The 14,231-nt window shown below is 43.8% G+C and overlaps 1 protein-coding gene across 18 annotated transcripts in view; it reads left to right on the top strand.

The window, feature by feature from the left end:
• LOC127573072 (muscleblind-like protein 3) overlaps positions 1 to 14,231 on the top strand; it is a 188,138-nt gene that overhangs the window by 74,878 nt on the left and 99,029 nt on the right. For 11 of the 18 annotated variants that reach the window (XR_007956747.1, XM_052020896.1, XM_052020890.1 and 8 more), the window contains exon 2: positions 9,423 to 10,380. Coding sequence is in view for 17 of the 18 variants with exons in the window: in XM_052020896.1 (XP_051876856.1) it covers positions 10,207 to 10,380 (174 nt within the window). In the remaining variant the exon portion in view is untranslated. Of the gene's footprint in view, positions 1 to 5,373; positions 5,449 to 6,033; positions 6,108 to 6,166; positions 6,257 to 9,252; positions 9,332 to 9,422; positions 10,381 to 14,231 lie in introns of those variants that run through there. The other 7 variants (XM_052020891.1, XM_052020892.1, XM_052020893.1 and 4 more) reach the window with 5 other exon arrangements.

The following is a 14,231-nucleotide window of genomic DNA, read 5'->3' on the forward strand; positions in this document are numbered from 1 at the left end:
TCTTTCCTATAGTATGGCAACCAGAGCTGCACACAATACTCCAGGTGTGGTCTCAGCATCATCTTGTACATCTGTAACATGACGTCCAATTCTTGTACTCAGTGCCCTGACTGGTGAAGGCAAGCATGCCATGTGCATTCTTCACTACTTTGTCAACCTGTGTCACCACTTTCAGGGAACTATGTAGTTGTAACCCGAGATTGCTGTATTCTGTAACACTCCCCAGGGCCCTGTCACTTACTGTGTAAGTCCTGCCCTGGTTTAACTTCCCAAAATGCATAACTTCACACTTGTCTGAGTTAAATCTCACCTGCTGTTCTTTGTCCACTTTCCTAGTTGATCTAGGTCCTGTTGTAATGTTAGACAACCTTCTTCACTGTCCACCACACTGCCAATTTTGATATCATCCACAAACTTATTAATCACACCACCTACATTCTCATCCAAATTGTTGATATGTATGACAAACAGCAGGGGATCCAACACCAAACCCTATGGCACATGACTGGTCACAGGCCTCCAGTCTGAAAAACATCCCTCCAGTCCGAAAAACAGCCCAGCTCTAATATGTGTTAATGGTAAGGTGGTAGGAGTTGCCACTCGCACACTTGAGTGGGTGTAGGATGAGAAGGAAAACAGAGAATGGAAAATGCTGGAATAGCTAAGTAGGTCAGGCAACATCTGTGGAAAGAGAAGCAGTTAATGTTCCAGACCCTTCATCGCACCTGACAAAGAGAAATAAGTTAAAACAGTAAATTCTGGAAATTCTCAACAGGTCAGGCTGCATTTGTGGGAAAAGAAACAGAGATAATGTTTCAGGTTGAAGATTTTATGATGTGAGGGGAAAGATTTAAAAGGGATCTGAAGGGCAACTTGTTCACCCAGAGAGTGGTACATATATGGAACAAGCTGCCAGAGGAAGCGGTTGAGGCAGGTACAAAAAGAACATTTAAAAGATATTGGACAGGTACATGGATAGGAAAGGCATATGGGCTAAATACAGACAAGTGGGACTAGCTTAGAGGCACACGGTTGGCATGGATGAGTTGGGCCAAAGGGCCTGTTTCCGTGCTGTATTACTCTATGACTCTGTCTTTAGTCAGAACTTTGTAAGAAATGTTAGTTTGGGTAGCAGTGAAACCAAGGAAATCTCTCTGATAGTATGAAGGCATGGAAGGTGGGATAAGGTACCGAGGTTGTGCAATATGTGGTTGATGTAGTTCTGACTGCAGGCCAGGCAAGAAGCAGAGACAAAACGATAAAAAGGATGGAGGTGGAAATGGTTCAATCCTTCATTGTTGCAGGAACTCCCTCTCCAACAGCACTGAGGGAGAACCTTCACCAGACTGGCTGCAGTGGTTCAAGAAGGCAGCTCACCATCTTGACACAGATATTGAGGGAGATGTGGTGCAGGCAATCTAAGAGCCACAGAACTTGGTGCTAAGCTCTGGACAACTAGGGCAGCGCCCACATAGGAGAGGATTGGTCTGATTTGCACTCAGCTCACTGTCGACTTAGCTTTCAGTCTGAACAGATTGAAAAGTTTTCTGTCTAATTGTGTGTGAAGACATGGTTCACCCATGCCCACAATGAAAGTATAAGTCAAGGTAACAGAAGAAAATGATGCTGGAGCAGGGATCCAAAAATCAGCCCTGCCTCAACCCATTCTTCATATTAAAGCCAACAGAAATAAAGTCGTCAAACCCTGAGCTGGTGCGCGTGGTGTCACAAAAGGTCTCCGCCAGATATTGGAGAAAATTGGCCACCTCCCAAAGCTTCTCAGTCTCGTTTGTTCCCCTTGCATTGAAGGTCAACATATCATTTGCCCGGCTAATTGCACATTACCTTTCTTTGTTTTGTGTACAAGGACACCAAGATCTCTCTGAACATTTACAGATTTCTCACCATTTAAAAAAAATTAATGTCATGGAATCATACAGCATGGAGACAGACCATTCAGCCCACCATGTCCACACCGACCAGTGGGCACCATCTGCATTAATCCCATCTTCCAGCACTTGGCCTTCTATGCCAAGGCGATTCAAGTACTCATCTAGACACTTCTTAAATGCTGTCAGCAGCTCAGCTTCCACCACTGCCTTCCACCACTGTGTTCCTGGTACTCACCACTCTCTGAGTGAAAAAGGTCTCCCTCAGATCCCCTTTTACTCCTTACCCTAAATCTATGTCCTCTACTTATACCTCCCCCTGCCACTTCTCACACATTCACTTACCCTGTCCTTAACCCTTTTGCCCCAGTCTTTCTGCCCTCTTCACAGATTTGCTTTCCACCCAGTTTTGCCTCATCAGCAAACTTGGATACATAACACTCATTCCTTCCATCTAAGTCATTGGTATAAAATGTAAATAGCTGAGGTCCCAGCACTGATCCTTATGGCAACCTATTAGAGGCAGCCTGCCAATTTGTAAGTAACCCATTTATTCTCTCCAGATTTTACCATATGCTGGGTTATACCAGGAGATTGTTCCTGAGACAGTGGCTAGTACTTTGGCTATCTTGAGAAATTGTTTTGCAGATGCTCCCTTGTACATTGGTTTATCCTCAGTTCTGTTCCACAGACTGGCTCCTGCATGTAGATTTATGCAGGAGAACTGTTCTATAAGCTGTGTTCTGTACTTTGGTTTCTACTGGGACCGTTCTGACTCCGTGCTTGTTCCAGTGACACTTCCAGAGTCTGCGCCGAGTACACCATTTTATTCTGGGGGACTGTTTCATAAAGGGTGTTGCATTTGGGCACATACTGGGAGACCAGTGCAATGTCCTGTTCGCTGCTGACCAAACAGTGCCACATGTTATCTACTGAAGCAGACTGTGCTATACTTTGGTTTACACTGGAGGGTGTTCCAATGATACTTTATTTCATATTAGAGGCTGTCTGGAATTTTAGTCAGTTGCTTTCCAGGATGCAGGTATTGCTGCAAGGCCAGTATTTATTGCACACCCCTTAGTGCAGATTGGGGTAATGAGCTGTTGATCCACTGCAGTCTATTTAGAGAAGGTGAACTCTCACAGGCTTCATTGGAATTTTCTGGGATTTTGCACTTGTGGTGATGATTGACACATTTCCCAGTTGGGATGTTGTGTGATTTGGAAGGGGAATGGTGGATTGAGTTAGCTGCCTTCATCTTTCTGGGCAGAGGAAGCCACAGTTTTGGGAGGTGCTTTTTGGAGAGTGGCTGCAGTGCATCTTGTAACCTGCACATATCACAGCCACGGCATGCCAGTGTTACAGGAAGGGAGCATTTAAAATGGTGCCAGTCACATGGGCTGCTTTGTTCTGCATAGTGCCGATCTATAGAGCACCCTCAAACCAGACAAGTGAGGGTATTCTATTGCAGTCTTGACTTGGCCCAGAAAGTCCTCACCAACCATCAACCACCCATTTACACTCATTTTACGTTAATCCCATTTTTTATTCTCCCCACATTCTCACCAACTTCCCCCAGATTCTACCACTCACCTACACACCAGGGGCAATTTACAAATGCCAACTAACCTACTGACCCACACGTCACTAGTACAATCAAAGTACTGGGCACAGAGGCAGAACAGCCCCAGGAGAAACCAAAGTATAGAACCAAAGTGTGGAACAGTTCTCCTGCATAAGTGTATGTGCAGGAACCCATCTGTGGAACAGGACTGAGGATAAAACAATGTATGGGATAACAGCTGTTAAACAATTTGCCAGGATAGCCGAAGTACTAGCCACTGTCTGAGGAATAGTCTTCTGGTGTAACCCAACATACAACACAGTCTTGGAAGAATAAATGGGTTATTTACAAATTGAGATGTGGAGGAAGCCTGCGAGGTCACATGATAACGTACAAACTCCATACAGACAGCATCAGAGGTCAGGATGGAACCCAGGTCTCTGGCGCTGTGAGGCAGCCGCTCTCCTAGCAGCACTTCTGTGCTACTTGTAGGAAGGGCAAGGCACTAAGTAGGTTCAGGGGGAGCTGCTCACTGCAGGATACCTGCATTATTTATGTGTCAATATTGTTTCTGATCAGAGTTTACACCTTCCCCTCCCCATAAGCTCCCTTCTCCCAGGGTGATGATGGGAATTTCACTCAATGTCAAGAGGAGATGGCCAGTCTGTGGAGTTGGAGGAGATCATACTCTGGCACTGGTGTGCTGAGAATGGTTCTTGCCATTTATCAGCCCTAGGCTTGCTGTAAGAGGGCATGAACTGCTTCATTTTCTGAAGTGGCATATGAGTGGGCAATCATCAGCAATCACCTCATCCATTAAGTCATATAGCAGGGAAACAGGCCCTTTGGTCCACTGAGTCAATACTGACCATCAACCACCCATTTACGCTAATCCCACCTTATTCTCTTCACATCCCATGAAAAAGAGTTGAGTACTCTGAAGCAGCAACCATGTTACACATGTTACCACTGAGTGAACCATCGGTTGATGCAAGACTGATCTCCCTGATCTGGATCACTCCAGTTTGCTGCAGTAAAGACCTCTTGAGTCGTTGCAGCCTGCTGCAATCTTGCTTTGTTGCAGACTTTTCTCTAGCCCCCCAGCTGCGTCGTGGGGGGTGGATGAGGAAGGAGGGGGAGGAAGAGGAGAGAGAGGGCTGGAAACAACAATGCAAAGCCTTTCCTGGTTGTGCTGTGGTGCAGAGAGTCTATATCTCGTGTCTCAATGAGGAGTCTTGGCTGAATCCCAGCGTTCAGTTCACAAGGCACTCCCTTTCCATGTGTTGTCTGACCTGGACAATCCACTATCACAGTCTGGGAAATAACAGGCAACATTCCCAGCCCAAAATAATCGCCTTCAACAAGAAAGGGTCCATCCATCTCCTCTTCATGTTCAGCCATATCATCAACACCCTAGGGGTGGTAGGATAACATGAGAATGAAACTTGACTGGACCAACCACATTGATACTGTGGGCACAGAGGCAGGTCAGAGCCTGGGTATTCTGCAATGACTGACCCACATCAAATCCGCAAAATCTTTCCACCACTATAACACACCAGGCAGGAGTGTAGTAGAACTTACCCACTTGCCTGGAACAGTGCAACACCAACAACACTGAAGGAGCTTGGCACCATCCAGGAGAAAGCAGGCTGTCTGATTGGCAGCCCAACACACCATTCTAAACATTCAATCCTTGCACCATCTGCACACTCTGGCTCCGGTATGTGCCATCTACAAAATGCACCACAGTCACTTGCCAAGACTTCTTCAACAGCACCTTTCAAGCTCGTGATCTTTACTACCCAGAAGGACAAGAGCAGCAGGTTCACACCACCACTATCAAAACGGTGAGAGGCTGCAGAAGCTGGAGGTGCGGAGAGATGAGGGTGTCCTGGTGCACGATTTGTGAAAAGCTGGTATGAAGCTACAGCATATAATGAAGAAACAACACTGTCATTTACTTCAGGGAGAAATGAATGTAAAAGTAGCCAGGTAATGCTTCAGTTATATAGGGCATTGGTGAGAACATGTTGACAGTATTGTGCACAGTGTTGGTCTCCTTATGTAAGGAAGGATGTAAATGCATTGGAAGCTGTTCAAATAATGTTTACTCAACCAATGCCTGGAATGGCTGGCTTGCCTTCTAAGGTAAAAGGGGACAGGCTAGGCCTGGATGCATTGGAAGAGTGAAAGAGGACTTGAGTGAAAGAAGTAAGATCTTGACAGGATAGGCTGGATGAGGTACAGAGAGAGCTGGATACAAAGAGTGTTTCCTTTTGCGGGAGAACTTGGGTCACCATTTAAAATAAAGGGCTGTCCACTTAAGACATAAGGTGATGCTTTTTTCTCTCAGAAGGTCATGAGCCTTTGGATCTCTCTTCCTTAGAGGACAGTGGAAGCAGCCTGAATATTTTCAAGGCAGAGGAAGATAGATAAGTAAGCGGGTGGAAAGTTAAGCGGGTAGGCATGAACGTCAAATTGAGATTACAATCAGATCAGCATGGTCCAATTGACTGGCAGATCAGGCTTGAAGAGTTACATGGCCTACTATTACCTCTCATTTGTATGTCCACACAGAACACCACCACCTGCAGGTCTCCTTTCAAGTTACACACCAACGTGACCACCTATGCTGTTCCATTGTCACTCAGGTAAATGCTTGGAACTCCCTTCCTTGTTCTCTTGACATGGGACTATCTTCACTACAAACCTCAGGACCATGGATATGTACCAAGGCACACATGAAGATGAGAGGAACATGAATCTTTTATGAATCCTGCACTGCATCAAGTGGGCACTGGTTAGTTCTGCATAGAGTAAAAGAGCCATACAACACAGAAACCTTTCGGCCCACCAGGTCCATGCCAGACATCAAATACTCATCTATGCTAACTCCAATTATCAGCACCTGGTCTGTGGTCTTCTGTGACTTAAAGGTTCAAGTGCTCACTCCATTGTGAACCCACATGTTACTAGTGTGATCTTTCTTCACCTCCTGAGCATCATATATTGATTTCTGCAGATGATTGTTGCACTAACAATGCTGTACTTGGTTTGTACTGGGGATTGTTCCCAGAGTATGTCCAGTACGTTGCTTTATACCACAGAATAGATTCACCAACAACTCCACTGGGGAATCCTCCATAGGGCAGCACAGCTGATAGAGCCGCTGCCTCAGAGCTCCAGTGACCCAGGTTCAATCCTGACTGTGTGTGTGGAGTTTACACATTCTCACTGTGACCCCATGGGTTTCCTTCGGGTGCTCTGGTTTCCTCCCACATCCCAAAGACGTATGAGTTGGTAGGTTAATTGGCCGCCATAAGTTGCCCTTAGTGTGTGGGTAAGTGGTAGAATCTGGGGGAAGTTGATGGGAGTGTGGGGGGAATAGAGTGGGATTAGTGTTGGATTTGTGCAAATGAGCGCCTGATGGTCAGCGTGGACTCAGTGGGCCGAAGGGCCTCTTTCTGTGGTGCATGGCCCTATGACCATCTTTGAGAGAAGTTGATAGATTGGTTGAGAGAGTGGTTTCTATAGAGGCATATTGCACACACAACCATATGTTAGTTTACCAAGATGCACTTTACCTCTCCATTACTCTGTGAAGTGGTTGATGTTAGGAGACAGCTCCACAGGATGGGCTCTGTGGATGCTTCCACAGACTATCCTGTATGTTGCCTAACACTGGAGTACTGACCTGTAGATGCCTTGTAGGACCTTGGTTTAATTTAAGCAGCTGCTCCATGGACCGCGTCCTGTACACTGGTTAATATTAGCAGACTGCCCCAGGGACTGTGTCTGGTAGCTTGTTTTTACGGTGCAAAACTCTCCCACATCCTATTCTGAAGGGCGATTTATCCCATTTGTACAGTTACTGACCCACACATTTAGAGGACCATTTCCACAGACCCATCTCTCATTGGCTTGCATTGAGGCAGTAGTCCATTGCCTTGGCCCCATGTTATCTTTCGCTGAAACAGCGCCTGAAACTTGACAGCTAGTGACACTTGTTGGACAGCAGTGAGGGCAGTCTTATCTTTTCCCAACATCCACACTCGTGAACTTCCTTGCTGCAATAATGGGTTAAGGATTGACAGGAGGAATTCTAGAATGTCTTTCGTTCTGCGCCGAGCCTAACTCTGGTAGAAATAATTGCATGTAGTTCTAGTCACTGCACTATGGGAAAGATGTGACTAAGCTAGAGAAGGTGCAGGAAAGATTCACAGGAATGTTGCTTGGACTGGAAGGCTTGACTTAGAAGGAGAGGCTGGATAGGCTGGGACTGTTTTCCCTGGAGCAAAGGAGGCCGAGGGGTGACCTTATAGAGGTTTATAAGATTATGAGGGGCATAGATAAGGTGGATGCTCACAGTCTTTTTCCCAGGGTAGGGGAGTCTAAAACTAGAGGGCATAGGTTTAAAGTGAGAGGGGAAAGATTTAAGGGGGACCTGAGCAGCGAGTTTTTCACAGAGAGGATGGTGAGCACATGGGATGGGCTTCCAGTGGAAGTGGTTGAGGCGAGTACAATTACAACATTTAAAAGATATTTGAACCTGTACATGGACAAGAAAGGTTTAGAGGGATATGGGCAAATGAAAACAAATAGGTCTAGCTCAGGAAGGCATCTTAGTTGACATAGATGAGTTGGGCTGAAGGGCCTGTTTCCATGCTATATAACAGTATAAACCAATGACCCTAAGATCCTCTTTGGAGTCCCCAAGCTGCTGCAGTTAAATCTACCTCACCAAATTTGGCATCAAGTCCTTTTATTGTTCAGATAGACACGTTGCACTACTGAAAAATATCTTTCGAGATTAGCAAGCTATCTGTGGAGTGCCACAAATGTCCTCCATTATCATCTACTCCCTGATCGAGGTTCCATTTTAGTTGATTTTAGTTGATTTGCTTTCATTACCCAGAGGAAGGAATCAATGTCGGCATTGCGTTTGCCCCCACTTTTGCCCTGTTCTTTCCCCACGGTCAGCCTCCACTGGCTGCTCGCCAAAACATTTCTCATTCTGTTTAAAGCATTGCCCCCTTCACTTGGAGTAATCCCTCTCGTATCCCAGCAGCTTGCATCACGGTTTATAAAGCTGAGGTTCTGCAGTGGGTTCCCCTTATCTCACTGGCCTGGTTGTTACTGGCTGAGTATTATATAGGTCTGTACAATCTGCATTGTCACAGAGGTACCGACATGTAACCCTGTGAACGTAACACCCCTTTTTTTCATTTATAAACAAAATGAAAGTGAAGATAGCTTGGTTTCCCCCCCTCTCTCTCTCTTTCTCCTTTTCGAAGGGACTTCATTGTTTGCTTACCACACCCTGCTGAATTTTTTTTTTCTCTCTCTTTTGCATCTCAAGACTGTGTCTGGCTGCAGCCTAATGTGGCACACAGCCATAAACCATTACAGGCATTTCACAGAGCTGTGCCGAATTGACTCTCTCAGTGCTGCAGCTGGTATGACGTTCTATTTTATCGAGACCCAACAATTTCATTAGGATATAAGCCCTGTAAGCAGGAGGTTCAAAGCAGCCAGTGCCAACCAACTGAATATATAAACACACAAAGCATGAAGCCAGGGAGCGTTCCTTTTAATGCTTCCTACTGTATGTAATGCTAGTGTAGCAGAAGCAAACACGTCAGGCTGAGGGATTTTTTCTGTGCATTGGGCATAGCAATGAATGTCTGGCAGAACGGATCAATATGAGACGGCCATTCTCATTGGCCTGCCGCCCAAGCTCTCACTGCAAAGCCGGTCCCAATTGGCTCGCCTGCTTACCATGTGCAGCTTTATGAAGGGAAATGGCCCTTTTTTTTAATCTCCAATGGCTGACAGCAAAATGCTGCACAGTTAGTGTCTGAACATTTTATAGCATGTCGGTACAACTGTCGTTTGAATATCAAGGTTATGAAGGAGAGCTTGTATGTTTTCACGTTTTCCCTGATATCTTCTTTCTTTGTCCACAGGTTGTTGAAAAGTGCCTTTACTGAAGAATCTGCTGCTTGGATTTCTATCTCGGGCTGTTTTCCCCCTCTTTTGGCTTTACTTAAAGCAGCTTTGGAGACGACAATTCACCCATCCTTTATGTTTTGCTGAGCGCCCATTTTTTTTTCCCTTCCCTGCCTTTTCCAGGTTCAACAGCTAGTGTTTCCTCCCATCTTTTTTTTTCTCTCTCTGCTTCGCTCCATCTTCATCTTTGGCTGTTTTACGATCAGTTAATGCGCGATCTTGGGAACAGAAGCGAGAAATCTTCACCTCCCTCTCCCCAAGAGAAGCAAAGCTTAACTGTAACCAGAAGCACGGACAGCAACATATGCTACGAGAGAATTAATCAGAACCAGTTACTGGAGAGAACGGAATTTCACTGACAGGCTGCTGTCATCTTTGAGCAAGTTCTTCCCTTGGCACAAAAGGCGATACATTTGTCTGCCAACGCACATCGAAAGGGGCTAACCCGTTAATCAATGCCCGCCAGTTTGTGTGATGAATTCTTTTTAATTTAAGATTGGCTCTTTGACCAATGTCATGTATCTGCACAGTGATCTGACTAACTGAAAACCTAAGTGCTGAGAAGAAAAAAAAGGAATATATTTTTTAACCAAAGGAACAAGTTTATTTGTTGAGTTATAATTTTAACTTACTTTTATACACTTTTTTCTAAAACTGGTACTGTTCTTGGGGGGGGTGGGGAGAAAAAAAAAGATAAAGTGGGGGGATTTTGTTACCCACATATCCTTTCAGTTTCCTAATATGGCTGTAAATGTTTCAATGATCCGTGACACAAAATGGCTGACTTTGGAAGTGTGTCGAGAATATCAGAGAGGAACATGTTCTCGTTCCGATGCAGAGTGCAAGTTTGCCCATCCTTCACGCAGTTGCCACGTTGAAAATGGCCGTGTCATTGCCTGCTTTGATTCACTGAAGGTAAGAATTTAATTAAGTCCAGTAATTCATCCATTGTGTTTACGTTAAGGCCACTGGATCGTAGATACCGAAACCACCTTCATTATTTTCCTTCTTAAAACAAAAGTGTTGCTAATTCTGCTCTTGGTTTTGATGGGTGACACTACGTAGCTCTCACCTTCAGTGCTGGCTACTGTGAGGCAGACTTTTCTGTAGCATGCATTTAAAGGAACAACTGGGGCAATTTCCAAAATACTAGGACCTTGTGTTTACAGATTTGCAGTTTGTGCATTAATTGAGTTCATAAGCTACGCTAAACATAGATGAAAAATAATCAGCCTTAAAAGGGGCTCAGCTTTTCCAAGCTCACTGAACAAGATCAAAAGCAGAACAATTTCATCCTTCCCAAACATCCCCTCTCCTCATTGGAATCTGCAGGTATTCCTGACCTGAACTCATTTTCCAGCACTGCAGTATGTATCATAATCGCCCTCTGTACAAATACACCGGCACTGAACCTGTGAGCTTCTTTCTGTTGCTGCTTTAGTGGTCTGGATTTGCACTGCAATGTTGGCCTTTATTTGGAAGGGTCTGGAATACAGAAATAAGGAGGTGATGCTTCAGTTGTATGCTGGAATACATCATATAATCAAAGAAACTTACATCAGAGAAGGAGAACAATCTGCCTAATGTATCTAAACCAGCCAAAAATGGAGCAATTTAGGTTCCTCCCCCTTGGTTCTTGGTCCTTGGCCTTGTAGGTTACAGTTTTTCAAGTGCTCACCAAGGTACCTTTTAAATGTGATGAGAGAGTCTGATTCCTCCATTACAGGTGGTGACTTCCAGATCTCCACCACTCTTTGGATGAAAAATATTTCCACAATTCCCATCTCATCTTTCTGCTGATTAGCTTATAGCTGTGTCCTTTTGTTTATCATCCCCTCAGCCAAGGGAAATAGGTCCTTCCTGTTCACTCTGTTGGTCCTTTCATAATTTAATACACTTCAAATAAGCCCTGTCTCAGTCTAATTTATCCTAAAGAAAACAACCCCCAGCAATGGACATTCAAACCCATACTTCTCCAGGAATGGAGGCAGCCTTGCAAATCTCCCTTGTGTCTTCTCAGTGTCATTAGTCTCCAGCATCCTACTATTTATTTTTCATTCCCATGCTCTTTTTTGCTCTCCCATGCATTACCTCATGTTTCTGGGGATTAAGTTTCATTTGCCACTTTTGTGTTCACTGGGTGACCTGTTGATACCTTAATGCATTCTCTAATTTTCCTTCTCACTAAAAAAATCTGCCAATTTTAGTATCATTGGCAACCTTCTTAATAATGGCCCCTGCAATTAAGTCCAAGTCACTTAGGTGCATCGCAGAAGTTCCAAGCACTGTGGAATTCTCCTGCATCCAGCCTCCTAGTCATTGAAACACACTTTACATTCTGCCACTGTATCAGTCTTCAATCCAACTTCCCTCTTTTCCTCGGATCCCATGGGTAGTTTTGCCTTCTGATCAAACTGCCTGTAGACCTTGCTAAATTAACTGTGGGCCACCTCAAATACCCTGCTCTCATCGATTCTACTTGTTATCTCCTCATCAGTCCTGACCTCCCCATCTCTGATACTCATGTCCAATGATACTGTCTTGAGATTGCTTTTCCAGTAAGTTGCCCTCCACCAATATCAGGCCTGTATTAACTTTGCCCCTTAAACAATGGTAGCACCTTGGCTTTCTCCAGCCCTTCAGCACCATACTTGTAGTGGAAAATGACAGTCAAAGCCTGTTCCATTTCTTCCTTTGCAGAGTGCAAGTGTACTCATCCTTCACTGAGTTGTCACATTGAAAATGGCCATCTCATTGGCTGCCATTAATGAGCGTTTCACCTGGGCCTATTGAGTTATTCAGTTTGAAAGATGCTGGGTCCTGTAATGTGTCCTCTCTCTCCCTCTATGTCTACCTTTTCCAATACTTCACATTCTTCTTCCTTAATAACAATGTTATTAGCCAGACTCCATCTGGAGATCTGCATTAAGGTTTCCACCCCAATAGAGAAATGTTGACCTTGGAGGTCAGCAGAGTGACACTAGGAAATGAAGATTTAACTTATGTGGAAAGGTTAACATACTTGGTATGCAAATGGTTGACGGAATTGAGGAGGTTCAAATTATTGTGGTGTACAATAGGGTTGTTGGAGAGAAATTTTCTCCTTTGATGGATAAATTTGCCTTTTCACACAAACAGTGATGGAATCTGAGGCTGTTGACTCAACTGGAGTTTTGAAGTGAGAGAAGTGTATTAAGAAGGGAAAGAAATATCTTACAATTAAATCGCTTGTTTCATAATTTCAAGATGCCCTAAAGCACTTCAAAGCAATTAAAGTACTTTTTTTGTAAAGTCTGGTCACTCTATTGGAAATGCAGCTGGTAATTAGTAAACAGCAAAATCCCACAAACAGCAATGAGAAAACAACTAATATTGGTGTTTGTATTAAATCATATTTGTTGAGCAATAATTATTTAGGATTGAAGTGGGGTAAATGGGGAAGTATTGCAAATCAACTTAATGTAATTGAATTAAAGAGCTGTTCAGTCTATCACTGTTCTTACTGTTGTGGGTTTGCATTCTCTACCCCTTTATGTATCTTGAATGTCTCCAGAAAATCTTTTCATCCATTTTTTTGGAAAATAGGCATTCCTGACCAGGCCAGCATTTATTGTCCATTCCTAATTGTCCTTGAATAGATTGACTTGTTAGGCTGTTTCAGAATCAATGGCAGTGTTGTGAATCTGGAGTAACCTAAACTGTGTAAGGATGTGAACCAGGTGTGATTTTGTTACAACAATGACTATTTTTAAAACATATTTTTTAAAAAAATATTCATTAACTTTAAATTTCACAGCCATGATGGGGTTTGATCTTTGGTCTGTGGATTGTTAGTCTTGGACTCTGAGTTACTAGTCCAGTAATTTAACTGTACCACCCCTGTGTTTGAAATCCCCACTTGCCCTCATGCAGCTTTCCTTCAACAACAGAGATAGGTGTATGTCTTTTGTCAACTGGGCACAATGTTGGGTCAATTGTATCCCAGCGACTAGGATACTTTCATATAAGAGTGTTTGCCGATCTTTGTAGAGGAGAATCCAGTTCCATGCATTGGGGAGCTGAACACCAGGTCCTGTAGTCTAAAAATTGTTTATCAATAGTACCAAAGCAAGGATGTTTTTGGAATTAGGTCACAGATCAGCCAGGATTTCATAAGAAGTAGGGACAGGTAGGTCATTTGGGCCTTCAGAGCTGTCAAAGCATTCAGTGAGATCCTGGCTAAAGCTCCTCTTCCCACTGTACACATTCTTCTCACTTCCTTCTCTATTTAGGAAGTTGTTACTTTCCTGAATTATATTCCTCAACAGAGCATTTGTGGTTCTCTGGGTAAAGAATTCCAAAGTGATAAGCTTCCACCTTTGTCCCTTTACTGAAACGGGGCATTGAGTTTTAATTTTCCCAACCACAGGAAATATCTGACCAGCATCCACCTTGCCAAAACCTTCAAGAATGTTATTAGTTTCAACCAGATGATTTCTCATTCTTTTAAACGAATGGATATAAAACATCCACAAAAATTAAACTCAAAGAACCATTCTTGCCCTCATAGGAATCAATTCAAAGAAACTTCATTGGATATTTTCAAAGGCAAACATATTCTTCGTCAGGTTAAGAGATGTAGACTGCACACAACACACCAGGTACAATCTCACCTGAACCCTAAATGATTCCAGTCTAATACCTTTGCCCTTCAACTCCAAACATCTTACAATAAAGGTTTAAATTCCATTTGTTTTCTAAATTGCTTGCTCTACCTGCATGCTAAC

This window comes from Pristis pectinata, chromosome 8 (assembly GCF_009764475.1).
Source record: "Pristis pectinata isolate sPriPec2 chromosome 8, sPriPec2.1.pri, whole genome shotgun sequence".
Lineage (NCBI taxonomy): Eukaryota > Metazoa > Chordata > Chondrichthyes > Rhinopristiformes > Pristidae > Pristis > Pristis pectinata.